Genomic DNA, 20,003 nt, shown 5'->3' with positions numbered 1-20,003 from the left:
GCCAATACAACCACATATACCATCCTTTGCACCCTCCTCCTCTGCAACATCATGCACCCTGGCAATACTGCGTGCTGTCCCCCCGCAACCAAGGCAGCACCCCGGTGACACTGCATAGGTTCTCCTGTACCTATTAACAGCAGCCCGACAATATGCATATTTTTAATAACTTTATTTGGGGCCTGGTAAATCTGCGTGCGAACCCCCGTAAACTGTGGCTGCACCACGCTAATCTGCATACGCGCACCCCTAACTGCAGTTGGCACCCCAACCTGCATTTCCTCACCCCTCATATCCCGATCGGACATTACCTTTGTGCTGTGATTCGCAATTGGCACTTTGCAGATGCTTTCATGTTGCGCATGTTGCGCTGTGCTCAGGAGCTTTGTGTGCTGTTTTCCCTGACATGACATTGCGCGGTCATATCCATGAATACGCTTGGTTTAGTGCAGTGCTGTGCATGCGCTTTACTTGCATGGCCCATCCCTCGACACGCCCATGTTCTTGCTCGTTCTTCCTCATTCTGCATGGGGAAAAGGGAATATACATGTTCTGCCCCCTATTTAAATCAGTGCACAGGCCTGAACCACACCCTGCTCGCAGTGTCGTGCATAGCGTACGACAGAACCCAAAGCCTTCACTGACCTGCACAAAGTCCCCGGAAGTTCCCGAAAAGGCCTGCAAAGTCGATTCCATGAATCGACGCAGAGGGTTTTGCGCGCTGAATGCGCTCAGAGTCAATATGCAGCCTGTCTAAAATTCCATGAATCAAGTAATTTCCACCACCTCATTATTCTATATCATACATCCAAATCTCTAAGGAACAAGTGCAGTTAGGTCAGCTATGTATGTTAAATCCAATTCAGCATGTCAAATATATGTTGCATAAAAGGATGGGATCCGCAAAAGCTGTCAGTCAAAAAAAACCTACGCTCTTTGTGGCAGAGCTGGATGCGCACATCCCTACACAGAATCCCTATAAAGTCCCACTGCAAGGCTCTTGATCATGCACACTTAAGTCATGTGATTAACATTACAGCTTCCCATATTCTTAGAGAGCCTAAACATGCCACTGTTCATCTCCTTCTTATCGCATTCTCTTATTTTGTGGCCTGATTATCTGTTGTTACTTCTGAAAGCACTCCGTTATGCATCTGTATTGTTGTATACTAAAGCTTGAATCTAGTACGCGCTCAATAAATACCATGATAATAATAATAAAAAAATATGCTTCTCTATGACAGTGACATCAACAGAATTAACAACAGCAGAAACAACAACACCAGTGATAGAACGAACATCAACAGGTAAATGCAAGTTCCATCAGATTATATTTTGTAAGGATGATGATTGTTTATGGTGCTTGGAACTGTAAATGCTGGGTGCTGGAGACAGCATATTATATAGGGGCTGTGGGCTTAGGATCTTAGTATGGAAGTGAAGTCAATTTGATGGCTAAAGGTGAGAGGCTTGATGAGCCTATGACCAAATCAACAGTGGATACAATGATGGGTTAACAAAGAGAAGCAGTGGGAGGCTTTACAAAGATGAACAAATGAAGGAATGGATGGCCACAACTAGATGGATATGCCAAGAATTGATCTACAAAGACAAGGACAGATGTGGATGAATGAGTGTAAGAAGGTAGTGGAAATGCATTGATGGTCACAACTGGAATGCAGATTGGGCAGAATTGAGAAAATTGAGAGCAATACCACCACTAATGAACCTGGACATATGAAATGAGAGCACGTCATCCCTGACCTGATTCCCATCCACTGACTTGTGTCAGAAACAAACTTAGATAATTCTATCTGAAATCCATATGCATGGCCCAATCTCTCTCCAGATACTCCTGCGTATTCACTTGGATCATCCAACGCCCACGTAGTTATAACAGCCACTTCCAACCATCCCGCAGGCCGTTTTTCACCCAAGCACCCAAACTCTGCATCAACCTCTCTGGCACCATCTGAGACTTATTAATTCAAGAAAGACATCAAGGCTCGGCTTTTCTCCTGCTATCCGAATTCCATTTCGATTCTCATGTTTTCCTGCTTTGGCTATTGTTACGGCCAATATTTTGATCACCTGGTACTGTGACCCAAGCAATATTGTAATATGCACAATGCACATGTTATAAGTAAATAAATAACATGCAAGAGACTCCTGATGATGAAAGTCACCGTATCATTTTCTATCACTTTCAACAAGTATATCCTTGATAACAAACTGATCGCGATTTTAGGGTTGGGATCTGGTTGAAGGAAACACTAAAGCCCTTCACAGATTTTGCATCCATAGGAGACAAGAAGAGTTATCAATAATTCTCACAGAGAGCCTGACCACTTCTAGCTTTACAAATGCGGTAAATCAAAGCAGCAACCAAGCCCCCCATTCCCATACCCACAGAGATGCATTTTCTAGTTATGAAAGAATGCATGGTATATCTGTGACAAGAAAGTGGGAGGTTGCCTTAATAGTTTGTGTTCCACCCGAGAGGTCTACTGCTATCATCATTTGGATATGGGCATGACTTGTGTAAAACACCCAAACACATAAGGAAGCGGAACAGCATTACCCTTGGACCCCTCCCTTTTTGCAATCCTCACTTATGACTTTTACGATGATCCTCAGAATATTTTCACAGGAGTTTTCTTTGCCTATCTTCCCAGACTACTGTAGTTCCTTATCTAACCCTTCCCTTAATTATGTAAGGATCAGCAGCGACCCAGGACCTCCTGATTGTTTCGTTCTGTGAAACAGATGGGCTGCAGCTGGGTCGTGTCCATTCAATGAGCTTCCAGCCCACAGTTGGTATGCAGTGTAGAAAGGGGAGGAGAATTGGTGGACTGCTGGCCCCTAAAGCATCCAGCAAAGCCGAATGTTTCAGGGGACCATGTTGATCTCTCTATAGATGCAGCATGCACAGCTCAGTGCTAGAGGATGGCGTCTTTTCGTGGACTGTCTTCAGGAATGTGACATCATGAGAAGGAAATGCACATGACCTGGGAAGAATGCAGGCAGGCTGGTTAAAGAGACATGCACACCAGGTAGGTAGTGCAGTGGTTCTGCTTGGGATTTTCTGAAGGTTTCTCTAGTGGCTATGCAATCTTTGCCGCTGCAGTATGAATGCTGAATGGTGGCGGAATAGGTGATCCCTTTCCCGTTCCCCAGACAGTGAGAATTTCACAGAATCTCTGCACAGATCTGCATACTCCAGTCATAGGAGTAATTTGAGGCATGTGTGGAGCAGGCATTACAGGGACACTCTGTGACCAGTCCGCTCCTTCCACATTCATTCATGATGAGGGGATCCACTTTCTCCATCCGAGCATCCACCATGTGGAACTCTAGCCCTTCTAGCATTCGCCACATTGAAGACCACCTCACCCTCCGGAAGGCATTCAAGACCTGGGTCTTCCCTTCTGCATCTTGACAGACCTAGTCCAACTCATGGTGAACTATCACCCCCAGACTGGCAGGTGGGGGCTCCGATGAATCATTTGAGGAGACAACAAAACAGTACCGAGCACCAAGCACGCACAGAAAGGATTCCAGTCAATCCGCATGATATGATCTGCATTCACTCATCGCAACTACACACCAGCCATGACTCCCGGGTACGTATCGCACTCCATCTCAATGGAAGAAAGCCGTGTCCCTGCCGGAGCATGACCACCCACACTCATACATCTGAAACAATCCAATGCTCGTACTCACATTGCACACCAACTCCTTTGCTAGAATGCAGCTAAGTCCCACAAAAAAAGTGGTCTAGTTGGGTACATAGTGAGTCTCCTTGACTCGCCTACTCTCCAGACAGCCCATCTCAGCATCCATACACCAGCCAGATATCCATTGGTCTCTAGCAAGGACTTAGCCACCCCTACCTACCTTCATACTGGCTAAGATGAGCAAACACATTCTAAAATCCTCTTAGCAGTTCTCATACCTTGGACTTCGGTCCTCCAAGGGCGTTCACCCACAGCACTTTGAGGCCCTACCAATGGCACTCAGCGCTATACAAATGCCATATAACATAACATGACAATACATAACATTCACTTAGAAGCACCAGATCCCATAGATGGACCAGATACCCTCCTCTGCTGTCCATAAAGGTGGAGGGGCAGCTAAAGGAGTACCTGGTTCCTCCCGCCCCAGAACAGAGGAATGTGGCAGCTGCAGTAAAGGAAGAGAGAGCACAGTGGCAGCAGAAAATATGAGTTAAGGAAGAAGATCCAGATGCTAAGGGACAGTACATTTCAAACAAGAAGTCACCTTGCTAATGTATGGGAACATTGGATTTGCCAGATGGCAAAGTGGAGGAAGAGAAAAGGGATTATCTCAGCAGATATGATGCTATCTCCTCAAACACATTTCCGGTCTTACGTTCAGGTCAAAAAGCACTTAACAGGTGATGGGTGGACCTAGAGAAGACTATAATCCTTGCATTCCAATCAAAAAGGTATCCGGTCCAGGATATGGCCACCTATCTAGCAGAGAATGTCAAGGTGGATTCCATGATCCACCATTTTACAGGGAAGGCGTCAATGTGGTGTTCCTCAGGGGTCTAACCTTTCTACCTGGATGTTCACCCAATACCTGGCACCTCTTGCCCACTGCATCGCTGCTCACTGCTCCAACTTTTAGTGTCATGCGGATGACACCCAGCTCTCCTTCAGGCTCCTCTCGGCCACCTCTACTCCTTCTCTCATTCCAGTTGTCTGTCCACAATTCAGGAGTGGTGTGCTGCCAATAATCTCTGACTTAATGCCAGTAAGATGAAGATCCTCCTCATCGGAACACCAGCTCCCTCCTTTCCTTTCCTTTCTCGCCCTGGCCGCCCACTCTGGGACCTCTTCCTGCTCCATCTGTGAGGCTAAGAACCTTGGGGTCATCTTCGACTCCACCCTCTCCTTCTCTGCTCACATCTCTGACATCACTAAGAAGTCAAACTATCAGCTGCACCTCCTCAGAGGTATTCTTCCTTTCCTCACTTTCCCCCAGAAGCTTACTGTCTCCAGAGCTCTGGTCCTCTGTAGGCTGGACTATTGCAACAGCCTCTTTCTAAATCTTCCTGCCTCTGCAACTTATCCAGAACAGGACTGCAAGACTTGTCCTTGGCCTCAAGCCCAGGCATCGTATCTCTCCAGCTCTGAAATCTCTTAATTGGCTCCCAGTGGTAGCAAGGATCAAGTTCAAGACACTCTGCATCGTCCACAAGGCTTTCTGGAGCCTGTGACCGGACTACCTGCAACTGTCTCTTTCTAAACATCTCCCTACTCGAGCTCTCCGCTCATCCACCTCCAACTCTCTGAGGGTCAGTAGTCTTTCCAAGCAGAGAGTTGGGGGCAGATCTCTATCTTTGGCTGGGCCCTCCCTCTGGAACATCCTCCCTGCCTCTCTAAAACTTGAGCAGAACCACCTCCCGTTCCTGAAGCAACTCAAGACCATCCTCTTCGCTTCCGCTTTCTCTCTTCCTCTCCCCTGCTGATGACCTGTCTGCTCCACACACTGGTCACCTGGCCACCCTCTGAACTTGGGCCCAGGTCCCTGCATGTCCAGTTGCACCTTGCACTGCCCCTTGCCCCCCCCCCCAGCACTTGTGGTCTGTATCTGTAACCCTACAGTCCCTTCTCTCTGCAGTTATTAGCCACCCATTGGCCGAACTTTCTTATTTACCTGCACTGAGCCGCCTGCTGGCTGCACTTTTTGAATACCTGCACTTCTACTCCCTCCCCCACCCCCTTGGCACTTCTCCCCTTCCACTTCCCTGCACTTGCGCGATCTGAATGACACAAGGCCTAGTAAGGACGTTGTTTTGTCCTCCCTATGCTCCCATCTTGTCTTGTCGCGCCAAGAAATACGTGTGTACAGGTGCGTTATAAATGCCATATCATATATCATATCATGATTGCATAGGATAAGGACCCCAGAGATGTGATTAATGCAGTCATGAAGGGTTATGCAAGATCAAACCTCTCCTTGCAATGAATGTTCTTAGTCTACTAGCGCAATCTGCACTTAAGGCTGTACAAAAGATTTATTCTTTCATGGAGGAGGAAGCAGACTGTTAAGACTCTTGTCATCATGGAATGATAGGTGCATCCGATGTCAGACAGTGATGGACGCAATTCCAGCTGCAGCTATATCAGGGAGTGCAGCAGTGGCGGCCAGATGCAATCTTCATATTCAGGAATGAAAGACAACTGCTGCCCAGAAGAATATGGATCCCGCATATACCATTCCCGGGACAGATGTTCTTTGGACGAGACTTGGATAGAATGATAAAGAAGCCATTTGAGGACAGAAAATATTCTTACCCTTTCCAAGGAAAGCAGGTGTCCCTTGGAAACAGCCATGCAGGTCTAAGGTATGCCAAGTGAGGCGATCGCTGCCAGGGAGATGTAGATCCTCTCTGAGCAGAGGTCAGCATGCACCATCTACATCCACTGGTACTGGAAAACCTTGAGCCAGACTATCCATCTCTGGAAGAGTTGAACCCGGTAGGAGGCCTTCTGAGGGCTTTTACATACCAGTCGAAAGTGATGGGGTTTGATCCATGGGTCTGCAGCATCACGGAGAAGGGACACAAGGTGGACTTCTCAAAGACTTCTTCTTTGTCAGGAGTAAAACGGTGGTCCCAGAAAGCAGGGAAAGGGTCTCTGCCTTATTCCAGAGTATCCAGAATCTATTGTAAAGGGGAACAATCATCCCGGGACCTGGAGCAGAGAGGAACTAGAGGCTTTTCTCTAGGGCTCTTGTGCTCAATTTTCTTGCCTCAACTGGTCTTCCTTTGACTCCTTTGAGAGTGGGGCGAGTATGGTGAACAGAGCGCTGCATGAGGGTTACACCAGGGTAGGGCGCATCAGAACCACTGGTTGCTCTCACCCTCCCACATACCTAAAGGCAAGTCTGCGATTGAAAAGTTTTGCACACACGTTATGTTTTTGCGTTTACCCAAAAAATAGAAATCCAGTAGAATCAAAAATAAAATTATTACTGGGGACCGGTGTCATATATAGAATGTAAGGATAACATAAAAGAGTGTATAGTTCGGAAGAACTAAGGACGTAGACCATCTCCAGAACATCGTTAGTATGCAGTCTGCATGACAACATGCACGTATCAGTCCAACATTACATGGTTCACCCATGGCAGTCATGTTAATGTAGTCAGAACTGACAGACAATCATAACACATCCCTCAACATTGGCAGGTCTCCCACACCTTGGAACTGCTCCACTTCAATGAAATCACTAATGATCACTTGATGTGGAGTGAGTTCATCGTTCTCTGGTGACCAGAGTAGAGGTGTACTTGCCAGCCAGCTTAACTTTGGCTCAGCGTTGGAGGTCATTCCAACGCTTCACCACCTCACCAGCTGTGCGCCTCTCATTGCCCAAGGTGCTTATACGATCCACGAGGCACTGCCAGTGGGCCATATGTTGAGCAGGGTTATGTGTGCTCCCTGCCTGCACCAGCATGTCACGGTCGTGTTCCACCACATAGTTCACGAGGATGTCCAGTTCCTCATCACAGAAACTCCTCTTCCTCGACGTGTGGGACACCTGTGCTGTGTCTTGGGTCTGAGTCAGTACCGCTACAGCACGCTTTTGCTTCTTGCAAGGTGGTGCAGACCCTGAGTGGCTGGGACCACTTGGGTCAGTACGGGCTGGAGTACTAGCGGACTTGCCTATGGCAACAGCCACTAATGTTACGACAGAAGGTCGGCTTGCAGGTATACGTAAATGGGTGCTGATGCCAGGACCTTGCACCACACGTGTCTTGGCCTTAGGGACAAGGAAATCTACCCCTGAGTCACTCTGGGCCTGGGCCGGGACCACTGCAGTCCGAGCTGGTTGACCCCTAAGCCTAGGTGGTGGTTTGCTGCAGTTGCCCCTGCAGCTTTCTGACCCTGTTGGGTGGGGAGCATACCTCTCCCTCCATGGACCCTGACACCTGGGACACCTCTGACAAAGCGCTCACTTCAGCCACCTCTGACATCTTGCCCACTTTGCCCACCTCAGCCAGCTTGCCCACCTTTGCCTCGCTTCCCACCTTTTGGCCTCCCAGGCATGGCACTGATGTATTAGTGCAATGGGAGGTGCAGCTATCAATTGTCCTGGGCTATTTGTGTGAGGGGGCAGGGTACGTGATGTAAAACGTACCAGTGTGCTCCAGCAAGGCTCAATGTAACCCGTGGGGAAAAATAAACTGGCCGCGTAACGCACAGGCATCCCAAAAAAGAAAATTACGTGTGCGTGACCCCACGGTAGCCCACCTGTAAAGGAAAAACACCCACGCGTCCGTCCTCTACGAATTGCACATACATTGTAATGTTTTCCACGCACACCTTTATCCCGATCTTGAATTCCAACGCCCAATGTTCTGCACGTGTCACGTAAATTACGCGCTTAGGGCCTTTCCTCTGATTCCACGCTAATGCGCTGTTTCCGCACATGCAGAGTCACTCTCTTTCGGGCTGTCCACACGAGTGACACGGAAGACCCACGCTCCTGCCTAACAGCCCATTTACCTGCCTCCAAGTGCTCTGAGCTCCCTCCTAAAAGCCATCTGCTGCTGCCTGCCCACTATGTGTGCCAGCTGCCCACATGCCCTGCAATTTTGGTGCCTGCTCTAGAGCCATTGCCAGTGCTCCTGTCGTTGTTGGACCTGTGACCACCTCTGCTGATCCAGAAGACTCCCGACGTGCCAGACCACCACTCCACAGCTCAGCCACAGGACCACCTTGCCCACCCACACCCGCCTTGGGGGTTGCCATGTCTGAACCCACGTCCTCGTAGGCAAGTGCCAACCACATGGCACCGAGGCAGAGGGCTGTTATCTTCGCTGCAAGGGAAGTTGGCATCCTGGTGAAGCAAGTCCTGCGGCATCATGATGCCCTCTTCCACAGACCACCGCAAGTCGACAAGGAAGGACGGACGAAGATATGGGTGGACCTTGTGGGTGCCATCAACAAGGAGGGGGTGGCAGCCCGCGACTACCAGCATGTCCACAAGCGCTGGGAGGACTACAAAGCCAGGACCCGCAGCAAGGCCCGGCGCCTCGTCAAGGCTGGTGACGACCAAGGGAGGCGCCGGGTCCATCTGACCACTGACAACATGCAGGTCCTGGAGCGGTTCTACCCGGCGCTGCACACCCAGGTCTTGGAGATCTGTCTGTAGTCGACTGGTAAGTGTCCATGTGTTGGTGCCCTCAACAGTGCATGTGCATGTTGATGTGTGGTTGGAGTGTGCACCTTGATCTCATGGCAGGTAAGCCTCTTGTACGGATATCTGATTGCATGTCCCAGACAGTGCTGCATGTGAGTCCATTCAAGCATGTGTGACAACAACAGTGATCGTGTAGCAATGTGTGATGCACGGCAGCCTGTAATGACGTGCACATGGTTGGTTTCATGTGTCTGGACTTGGCCATGTGAGAGGTGTCACACATGTGTGCTTCTTCAAACATCATGGACATGCATGGTGTATATGTGCATGTGTCTGAAGAGTGAGTGTGTGACTGGCTAGCACTCCAGGATGGATGTTGCTTGAGCAGTAGATTGTGTGATTGACTCATGCAGCTAAATCAACCTCTTGTGCACTCTGATGTGCTAGCTCCATGGCCTGCTTCATGACTGTCAGCTGATGTGTGTGAGATGTGTATGTGCCATGAGGCATGTGAGGTGAATGCACTGACGTGTGTGTCGTGGAGGTGATGATGGTTGTGACCTTAAACGGTGACACTCATGTACATTTGCTTTATGACAAACAGACATATGTTCAGTACCCTGATGCTTGTATTCAATGTCTCCCTATCGACAGCGACGATGGAGGAAGAGGGCGGAGAAGGCGCTGTGGAGCAAGGCAGCAGGGGTGCCTCCACCAGGCACAGACGCAAGGCTCAGTAACGCTCCCAGGTAGTTTCATCTTCAGGGAGCGAAGAGACTGGTGCTGTGTCCGAGACAATGGCCCCAGCTGCTGAGGGTAGGTCCAAGAGGGTGAAGGTGGTCCTGGACTCCTCTGCAGTGGGAGGGACAGGTGAGCCCGCACAGGGGCAAGACGCTGCGGAAGACGGTGGGGAGGCATTGAGGTTGGTGGGGAAGGAGGAGGCCACATCAACCCAGCCTGTTGGGCCCGGCGGGGGTGATGACCTGGGTGTGACTGGTGCAGTCCAGGTTCAGGGTCAGGAGGCAGTGCAGGTCGCCGTGGAGGGATCTGTGCCTAATCCTGCCCCTGGGACTGCGATCAGTATGCACCTGCGGGCATGTCTCAGGCCGGACCCACCCGCAGGTGGCAGATGTTTTAACAGAAACGGAAACACCAATACCTGCGGATGTCGCCATTCGGGACAGGGTGGAACCTGTGCTAGTCGGTGTCATGAGGTGGACAGGCACCATCCGTGATGATGTGCAGGCTGCCAATCGGGGGCTTGCACGTCATCACGATGAGGTTGTCCATCTATTGCACTGGCTAGCACATTGCCTTGTCTTGCAATGGGTGCATCGGCTGGCCACTTATGGGACCCCCCTTCCCGTCTTCCTCCTCTGTACGCCAGTCGTCCTCCCTGCCGTCTTCCATCCCAGATACCACCAGGGCCCCCTGTGTACCTGTCCCAAGCCCGGCGGCCAGTCTGGTAGAGAACACACCCCTGCCAGAGTCGGGAGTCCAAGTGGGATCAGCCGAGGTGGTCACCACACAGATCCAGCCGGCGACAGGAGCTGTGGCAATGGAGGAAGAGCAGACACCAAGGAGCAGGTCATGTGCACGACGGCACCAGGGGTTAACATCATACCGGAGGCACTGGGCTATTTGGCAGCAACAGGACTCGGGCCATCAATGGCAGAGAGGCAGGTATTGGCCATCATGCAGGAGGCACACGTGGACCCTACAACAAGGATGTCTTCTGTGTTGGAGCATTTGGGGCAGCAGATCAGGGCAGAGTGGCAGCGGGCACGGAAGGCAAGACTCGCCATGGCCATGGCGAAGGATTCACTGCCTCGGGCAGAGAGGCAGGCTGAGGCACTCGAGTAGACTTGCAGGGAGTTTGAGAGGTGCACGTTGGAGTCTGTTAGGGAGAATTCTCAAAAATGGGCTAATTTCCCTTACCTTTTGAGACCCCCAGCAACTTTGCTGGATTTCTATGATTTTAATTTTTATCTGGAAAGAGTGAGAGCCTTTTTCCCCACTCTTTCATGTATTTTGATGTGTGTTTTACTTTTGTGTTCTTTGGATATGGAGTTTTAAACAACTCCATAGGCATCATATTTTTCTTGTCTGTCAAACAGCACCTTCAGTGCGTTGGCACAGGGGTGTCTTTCTGACTCCCCAAGGTTCAAATACCTTCTCTGGGACTGACTACCGTCTCCCAGAGCATGTAAAGTTAAATTGACTTTGCTAGTCTTTTTAAATTCATAGACACACTGGGCCTCATTACACGGAATGCGGTAAGGGTTTACCGGTAAGGGCACCGGTACCGGTAAACCCTTACCGCCTTACTATGAGGTCCCTTTGCGGGACCGACCTTAACGGCTGGTCTAGACCAGCCGTTAAAGTAGGGACCCGCAAAGGGACCTTGGTGATAATTACGGTACTGCAATTTGCGGTACCCTAATTACAGCCTTCCCCATTCCCATTGAGCCCTATGGGGCCCTCAGAGATTAAAAAACACCTGTGTTTTGGCTTTTTAAAGCCATATCTCATCCCATCCTCATCACCCCTCACCCCCCCAAGAGATTGTTTCATTAGTTAATTTACAAAAGCACGCTTTTGGAACCCAGCTGCCGGTCCTGGTTCACATTTGGTGTAAATCTGTCCAGCGGTTTGGGCTGGAGGGCTGAGCAAATAGCAGCATGGCTACCGGCATACCTCGTAATGAGGCCCACTATCTCTAGTGTCTTAGATCTCTCTTTACTTAGGCCAACTTCAGGACGCGATTCCTTCAAAAGGTCAACAAAGACTTTATACCCCAGAGTTGATCAGCATAACCACTTTCTAAAAAAATATGTAAAAACACATACCTCATATGAGTGCAGGCCGCAATTATTGCAAAGGTTCAAGCGAATTCATAGACATTAATACACATTACTAAATATGCATATCAACGCACTCGCGCTACTGATATTAAAACCATATTACACAGACAAACATGAATGCACAGGCGTCACTGCGACAAGAGATATAGCATCAGGGCAACGTAAGAGAGCTATTCTAAATTTAGCTCTTTTATTTAATTCAGTGCTCAGTAGTAGCAGAGACTCTACGAATACTTCTCTGGTCAAGAGTATTCAGAATAAGGCCAAAATACTGTTCCTGTCTAAAGAAACTCTCATCAGGTCACATGTATCACATTTAATTTATGAGCAAGAGCTAGGTGAGTCAAATAACCTAGCCCTGAAAACCCAGAATACATAGGGTAACAAAAAAGGAAGGGGTAGGGGGGGGAGAGCATATCATTATTACATGTCATCATTAAAATGACTTTCAATAACTCGAGAACCTACGCTTTCAATTTCAAAAAAAGTGCATTAGATATTCAATGTCACATAACTCTCCACAACCTGTGGCAGGGTGTTTCAAAACTTACTTTGGTGATGTAAAAACAAATTACATATTGGTCCCAGACCCAGGGGTGCCAACTACCACTAGGGACCACAACAGCCCCAACCAAAACACTCTTTTCTACTTATTTAACACACGTTTCACAACAGGGACAGTCGCTTAGCACAGATGTGCAAGAGTCCTGTAGGGAAAGGATACAATATCTTTCACCAAAAAGTTTCTTTGTCAACATGTTTAGCACCACATTGGTCTACACAAATTCCTGTTTGAGGGCTATACTCTCCACAAAATGAGTAATCAAAGAAGAGAGGAGGGGGGTGACACATATCAAAAAGTTATGCTTTCCCCACTCTGATGGCAAGTGACTGCAGTGTAAGAAGCGGGATAATGATTGCCCTAGTTCAAGTGGGTGGTTTAAACACACACTGTGCGTTTTTCTGTGCTGTCTCCCCTGCTCAGTATCAGGAGGCTATAAATCCACAGACAAGGGGAGTTACCGTATTACTTACCGTATTACTTTGTATATGGAGGACTTCCCCAGCACATTTATTTGAAAAAAGGGTATTCCACACTTTCAAAGCGAATTACCGTATTGCTTTGTGTACGGGGTGCTACCCCTGCATACTTATTTGGAGAAGCCTCTTCCTTCATTACCGTACACGCTATCTTGGCAGATAACACAACAGCCCCAACCAAAGGCAAAACATAGCACAGGTCAATGTGACTATGATGTATTCAAAATATTGTGCAATCCTGTGTCCCCAACCACAGATAAAACACTTGAGATTGTACACAAACACTTCAGATTGTAAAAGGAAAGGGAACCACAGAAACCTATTCGGACTGAGTCACAAGGTCAGATGATGCTTGCCGAGGAGTGAATTTTTTATTAGAAGGGTTGGTTAGTCGCATCACTATCTAGATGGGACACATAATGATATCTACAATTTCATCTACATGTGACACAAGCTAATAATCACAAATCTGTCTAGATGTGACACAGGCTAATCTTCATAGTTCCTTCTAGATGTGAGGCAAGCTAATATACACAGTTCTGTCTGAATGTGACGCAAACTAATATTCACAGTTCTATCTGATGTGAGGCAAGCTAATACTCACAATTCTGTCTAGATGTGACACAGGCTAATATTCACAGTTCTGTCTGGATGTAAGGCAAGATAATATTCACAAGTCTGTCTAGATACGATGCAGCCTAATATTCACAGTTCTGTTTAGATGTGACACAGGGTAATCTTCACAGTTCTGTCTGGATGTGATGCAAGGTAATATTCACAATTCTGTCTATATGTGATACAGGCTAATCTTCGCAATTCGGTCTGGATGTGTCACAAGCTAATATTCACAGTTCTGTCTAGATGTGACACAGGCTAATCTCCACAGTTCTGTCTAGATGTGACGCAAGCTAATATTCACAATTTGCTCTGGAATTGACGCAAAATAATCTTTGCAGCTCTGTCTGGATGTGACACAGGCTAATCTTCACAGTTCTATCTAGAGGTGACGCAAGCTAATATTCACAGTTCTTTTTGGATGTGATGCAAGTTAATATTCACAATTCTGTCTGGATGTGTCACAGGCTAATCTTCGCAAGCTAGCTGGCAACTAGCCTTGCATGGCATCGCCTCTGCCTCTCTGCTCCACGCGATCGTTGGTGCTGTTCCTGCATTTGCGCCTCAATGTACAGCAGGAGATGCTGCATTTCCAGGTTGTCTACTCTTTTTAGGTGGAGTTAACACACTGGGCCTCATTACGAGGTAGGAGTCAAGGGAAAAACGATGCCGGTGATTACCGGCATCGTTAACCGCTCCGGGCCATTACAACCCGCCGAATCCGCTATTAGCGGCACCGTAAATATTGGTGCCTCTAATAGCGGCATGGGCGCAGTCCCGCAGCCCTACATGCCGGCAATAGCGGCATGGCGTAAACAGGAGAACATCACAAGTCATGCGGACATGCAAATAGCGGCATGAAGAAGCTGCTAAAAGTGGATACAGGCATGGCGGATATACCGGCATTGCGAAACACCCGTAAATGGCCATGTGCAGTGTTCACAACTGCCACAGGTGCACACAATCAGAACAGTGGGAGGCAATGTACACTGGGCCATCACAAAAGGAGCACACCACACCCCTTCCCTACCCATTCACACACCAAAATGATTCCAATAGTAGTAGCATTACTGGGGCTGGAGGACATGCTTGCATTGCTACACCAGCAACAACAACAACAACAGGCAGGACAGAGGAGACTCAGGAGGAGAAGGAAGGTGAGACAGGCACAGCATGCCCCACCAGTGCAGGCAGTTGTACCACTGAGGCAGCCCCCAAACTCTCGAATCAGAGCCAGTCCATTCAACCTAACCCCTGAGCAGATCCACACCTTGTACCGTCTGGACCGGGACACCATCACCACCATTGTGGACATGATACACAACGACATTGTCAGCCTCATAGACATCCGTACCACCGCCCCCCCTCTACATAAGGTGGTGTCTGTGCTCCACTTTCTGGCCACAGGCACCTACCAGAACACGGTAGGGCAGATGCATGGCATATCACAACCATTATTCTCACGCACGCTGAACCAAGGGCTCGATGCCCTCCGGAAGCACACAAGCGACCACATATCCCTACCACGGACTGCCCAGGAGATCTCCAACACCAAAGTTGGCTTCCATTCACTGGCAGGCATCCCAAGTTGCATCGGTGCCCTCGACTGCACCCATGTGGAATTGGTGTTCCCACATGCCATGGAGGTAGTGTACCGCAACCGCAAGCTATGCCCCTCCATCAACGTGCAAATGGTATGTGACTCAAACAAGATCATCACACATTTTTGTGCCTCATTTCCCGGATCAACCCATGATTCAATGGTTCTGCGGAAATCTACCATACCACGCTACATGCAGCGACATGCAGGACAACGTTCCTGGCTACTTGGTGAGTTGCATGGCAAGCACATGGCAGTGTGATGTGGTGAGATGATTGGGGGGGGTTAGATGCATACTTCACCTGGCTGAGATGGGGGGGTAGATGCATACTTCACCTGGCTGAGATGGGGGGGATAGATGCATACTTCACCTGGCTGAGATGGGGGGGTAGATGCATACTTCACCTGGCTGAGATTAGGCAAGAGAATGAACAATGCCCATACTGCAATACACTGTGCCCCAAAGCAGGCCAGACTGGACCTGACATCTGAAACCAAAATGCAAGACATAAGCTGCACAACAATGACAACAAGCCATTACTGCAACCATTCCATACCCATCCACATGTACACTGCACATAATCAGAGCGTAGCCTCCGCAACAAAATGCAGCAACATTCTGTTAGTATGGCCAATGCAAATGACTGATGAACAGCATCACAACGGACATGCGTCCATGAGTGTGTACAAAGGAATCACATCAAGCCACTAAACACATTGCAGTTACTTTGAATAGCTCAATTCATGCAGGGATATGTGGATGAGAACAGGAAATCAATGCAGGTGTGTGTGTCATAGGTACAGTTTCCATTTGATGAAATGACTTACACATAGCCATTGTTGCACCCATGCAGGTGATGCTGGCTATCCCTTGAAGAGGTGGCTCCTTAGCCCTGTCCGGAACCCACAGAACAGGCACGAAGAGGACTACAATCATGCATATACCCGTACCCGTGTGGTGATTGAGCAGGCACTTGGCCTATTGAAGGCACGGTTTCGCTGCCTCATCAAGTCGGGTGGGGCACTCCTGTACGGGCATGAGAAGGTGTCCAAGATCATCATGGCATGTGTCATGCTGCCCAATATGTGCATCAGAAGGAACGTGCCTCTGACCCCTGACGTTGAACTTCAACCGCCTGATGAGGAGGAGGAGGGAGGAGATGGGGCTGCACGTCAGGCAGGTGGCGATGCACAGGAGGGACGTGCTATGCATCAGCATCTGATAGACCAATATTTCTAATACACATGGATGAAGAGGGTGCAATGTATGTGGGACTCAGGGCACTGGTGTTAGGGGGACATGAACACTGTGCACTGTTCACCAATAAAGCACAGATACACAATAATCAATGTCCAGCCATGTGATTTTACTTGACACAACGGGTGTATTAACCATTAAGTGATTAGGAAGTGCATTAACCCTCCCCCCAAACACCCTTTCCCACCTCCCCCCACAACTCTCCCAAACACCCTCTCCCCCACAACTCCCCCAAACACCCTCTCCTACCTCCCCCCACAACTCCCCCAAACATGGCGTGCATGTCAATGCAGCATTAGTGTGCAAGAATAGTGTGTCACCAATAACAGGCTGCCCCTACTTCCCAAGTCCTCTGCCACCATTGGGTGGTTGCAAGTCTGGGCGACGCACGGTCTGCGCGGACCTACACAGGGGGCTGGTCTGCCTGGAGATGGCAGAGGAGGTGCTTGGTTGCTCCAGTCCCTGTGCGGATCGTTGGCTCTCCATTGCATCCGCGATGCGGCTGAGGACCTTCCTCACAGCAGCCAACTCATTGCAAATGCGTGTTGCACTTGTTTCAATAGCGAGTTTTATGCCCTTAGCATATTCCCGACACTCCTCCCTCGCCAGGGCACCCCCGCTCACGTGCTGTCCAACCAGCACAGTGAGCTCCTCCTGGCGCTGTTGGATGAGGCTGATTCCCTGGTCCCTATCCCTGCCTTTGGTCGGCCTTGGCGCAGCTTGCGGCATGTGTCCGCCATCAGGTGAGCTGTCCATGTGACTCCATTTCCCTGCCAATGATTCACCATCAGACAGCTCATGGCTGCTGGAATTGGATGTGGGGCGTGGGCTGTGGTGGTCTGACAGCTGCGGGCTGGGTGTCCGCTGTCCTACGGGTGTATGGCATGGTTCCTCTACATCCGACTGGGGTGCCGTGGCAGCTGCTTCCCCAACCGAGCTGTTGACAGCAGACAGTGAGCCTTCTGCCACTGGCTCCTGTGTGGTGGGACTGGCTGGTGTGGGTGCCATTACATTGTCAGTCGCCCTTTCACTCCTTGGTGACGTGTCGACATGAGTGGCTTTGGCCCTCTGCGACGGTCCAGGTTTGCCAGTGCCCCTTGATGTGCTGGGCCTGGTGCCTCCTTCCATGCCCCTGACCTTTTTCATCAGTGTTGGGGCCTGCGCTGCGGAGTCATGGTACTCATTGTCAGATTGTGAGCCTGTGGGGGACCAAGAGGGTGACAGCATTGATGATGGTTCAACGTGCATCATACATATGTTGTAATCGCTACAGTTCTGTGCATTTGGACTTTGCGTTGTGACATACAGGTTGCTTGCCATATGGGTCGGTCACACAGGCATACGTCTGGGTGACACATGTATGAGGGGATGCATGCATGGGGCTGTGATGGGGATGTGCACAGCATATGGGCAGGGTTGTGTACATGTGTGTGTGATGACCCATGCATTGGCTGATTTCAGTGTCACATTTGGGGGACAACGTCATGCTTTTGTGTAGACACTCACCTCTATCTGCCGATGACGGCACACCGCGCTCCATTTCCCCCTTTCCCTCGATTGTATCTATGCCAATGGTGCTGGCACATGTCTCCTCCCAGTGTGTCATCTTGATGGGTGAGCTTCCTCCGCCGCCTGTCCCCATGCCCTGGCTCCTATTGGCTGCAAGTATGCTCCGGACACGGAGGCGCAGGTCATCCCAGTGCACGTCCTTTACAGTGCGGGTGTGGAGCCCACCGCACTGACTCTGCGTGCCACCTTCTCCCACATCTCCTTCTTTTTTATCTAGGCGGGAAGCCGCATGTCTTCCTCATTGGAGAAAGGTTCCTTGCGCTGGCGCGCAGCACCTTGCTACAGGGCCTTGGGCATTCTGATGTGGTGTTGGATGGATTTGGGGCTGCTGTAGTGGTGATGCAAGTCCTACATTTTAATGCTATGGCAGATAATACTTTTTATTTCATTTATGTAAACCAATTTTCCAGTTTTGTATCTCCTATGTATATGGACCGTATTACTTTGATCAATGCTCTAGCCGCCTCTTTCAAGAGAACGCTTAATGGTACCATTACTGATCCACCATTATCATTCTGGAGAGCGATTGTGGACACTTTGTTAGAACCAGCAGTGAGTTTAAAACACACCACAGTGAAGTATGCATGGCATTAATAGGTATGTATTGCTGAGCTATACCTTCCAGCGTTTAATGTGAATAGTCTGCAGCGCTGTATACCACTCCTGGTCAGACCCAATACTGTCAGCAAAAGGGGGTACAAACTAAATGTCTCCTATTTGCCTCCGTTTATTTTTATGGCTTGATGTTTATTCTCTCACATTCATAATTTTTGCAAACATTTTTCAAAACAAATGTACAGACCATGACAACATATTTCAAGTGCTCCCAATTTTCTGGTATTCTAACAAATGAAGCAGAATCCACCACAAACTGTATACCCTCACCTCTTGATAGTCGATCCATTGCACATTTAACAATGGCAAGGTTCCTATTTCTCCCTGGCAGAAACCATTTATTTTACTCATTTGTAGTTACCCTTTCACCAAAATCCATATGTCTTACTGGTAGTAAATATGGAAGGCAGGCTGCTACTAAAACACCACAAATCTAGTAGTGTACAAATCCAAAAGGAAGAAGGCTGATTTCATTTGTTTAAGTCACATCCTCCATGGCAGGGTATGTTGTTCACCAAAACATGCTTCCCAGAAGAGACTTTACATTGAAATTATGAACATCTGTTTTTCTTTACTAACGCAATGCCTTACTGCTATTATTGTCTCTCCCATATAGATTTCGCGCCTTAGTGTTTTAGTTTGTAAATAAATTACAGTGTTTTACATATTGCACAGTGCTTGAGTATGAATATGGTCCCTGGTGCGTTCGCCTTTGTATTCTTACAGCTTACACAATGTATACTTGGAAATGCTTCAATTTTAATTTGTGCATTAATGTATTTCTTAATTCATGAGCACATACCAAATCATTTTTGAAATCTGTGTGACTTTTTTGATTGTCAAGGGTGTGTTTGGAAATATATCTTTATCCATTAGTATTTCATAATTAGAATAATGAAGCAAGAAGAGGTTGTTCATTTTTACTAACAGTGTAGGGTGCGAGGATCAGGGGTCACATCAAGATCCATAGATATTACAGGGAAATATATGCAACATTGAGTGATGGTCCCAGCCCTGCAGAAGGTATTTACAGGTGAATCTGTCTTGCATTTGCTTATCCATCAAGTGTGTCTCTCTCATGCTGCGCCAAGGAAGTGAGGGTCCCTAATAATGTGTGGCCAGCTTGCTCCACTCACAGCCCTAGCTCACTCTATCTTGCTCTGATTCACATATATTTGATGGTCACTATCAAAACGACCCCTTCCCAGAATCAATTTGGCAATTGATCTATGAGATTTTATGGAAAAGATAAAATGGTG

The 20,003-nt window shown here is 48.6% G+C and overlaps 1 protein-coding gene across 25 annotated transcripts in view; it reads left to right on the top strand.

Moving 5' to 3' along the window:
* Positions 1-20,003, top strand: part of LOC138503201 (mucin-2-like) — a 1,598,433-nt gene that overhangs the window by 423,143 nt on the left and 1,155,287 nt on the right. For 24 of the 25 annotated variants that reach the window (XM_069622774.1, XM_069622776.1, XM_069622767.1 and 21 more), the window contains one exon: positions 1,245-1,307. The exons of the other annotated variant lie outside the window; for it this stretch is intronic. In XM_069622774.1, the coding sequence (XP_069478875.1) occupies positions 1,245-1,307 (63 nt within the window). The remainder of the gene's footprint in view (positions 1-1,244; positions 1,308-20,003) is intronic. 25 annotated transcript variants of the gene reach the window in all.

Source organism: Ambystoma mexicanum, chromosome 11 (genome assembly GCF_040938575.1).
Source record: "Ambystoma mexicanum isolate Mex_15411 chromosome 11, UKY_AmexF1_1, whole genome shotgun sequence".
Lineage (NCBI taxonomy): Eukaryota > Metazoa > Chordata > Amphibia > Caudata > Ambystomatidae > Ambystoma > Ambystoma mexicanum.
Note: the sequence above shows the minus strand (reverse complement) of the source record. Positions and strands in the feature narration are given on the sequence as shown.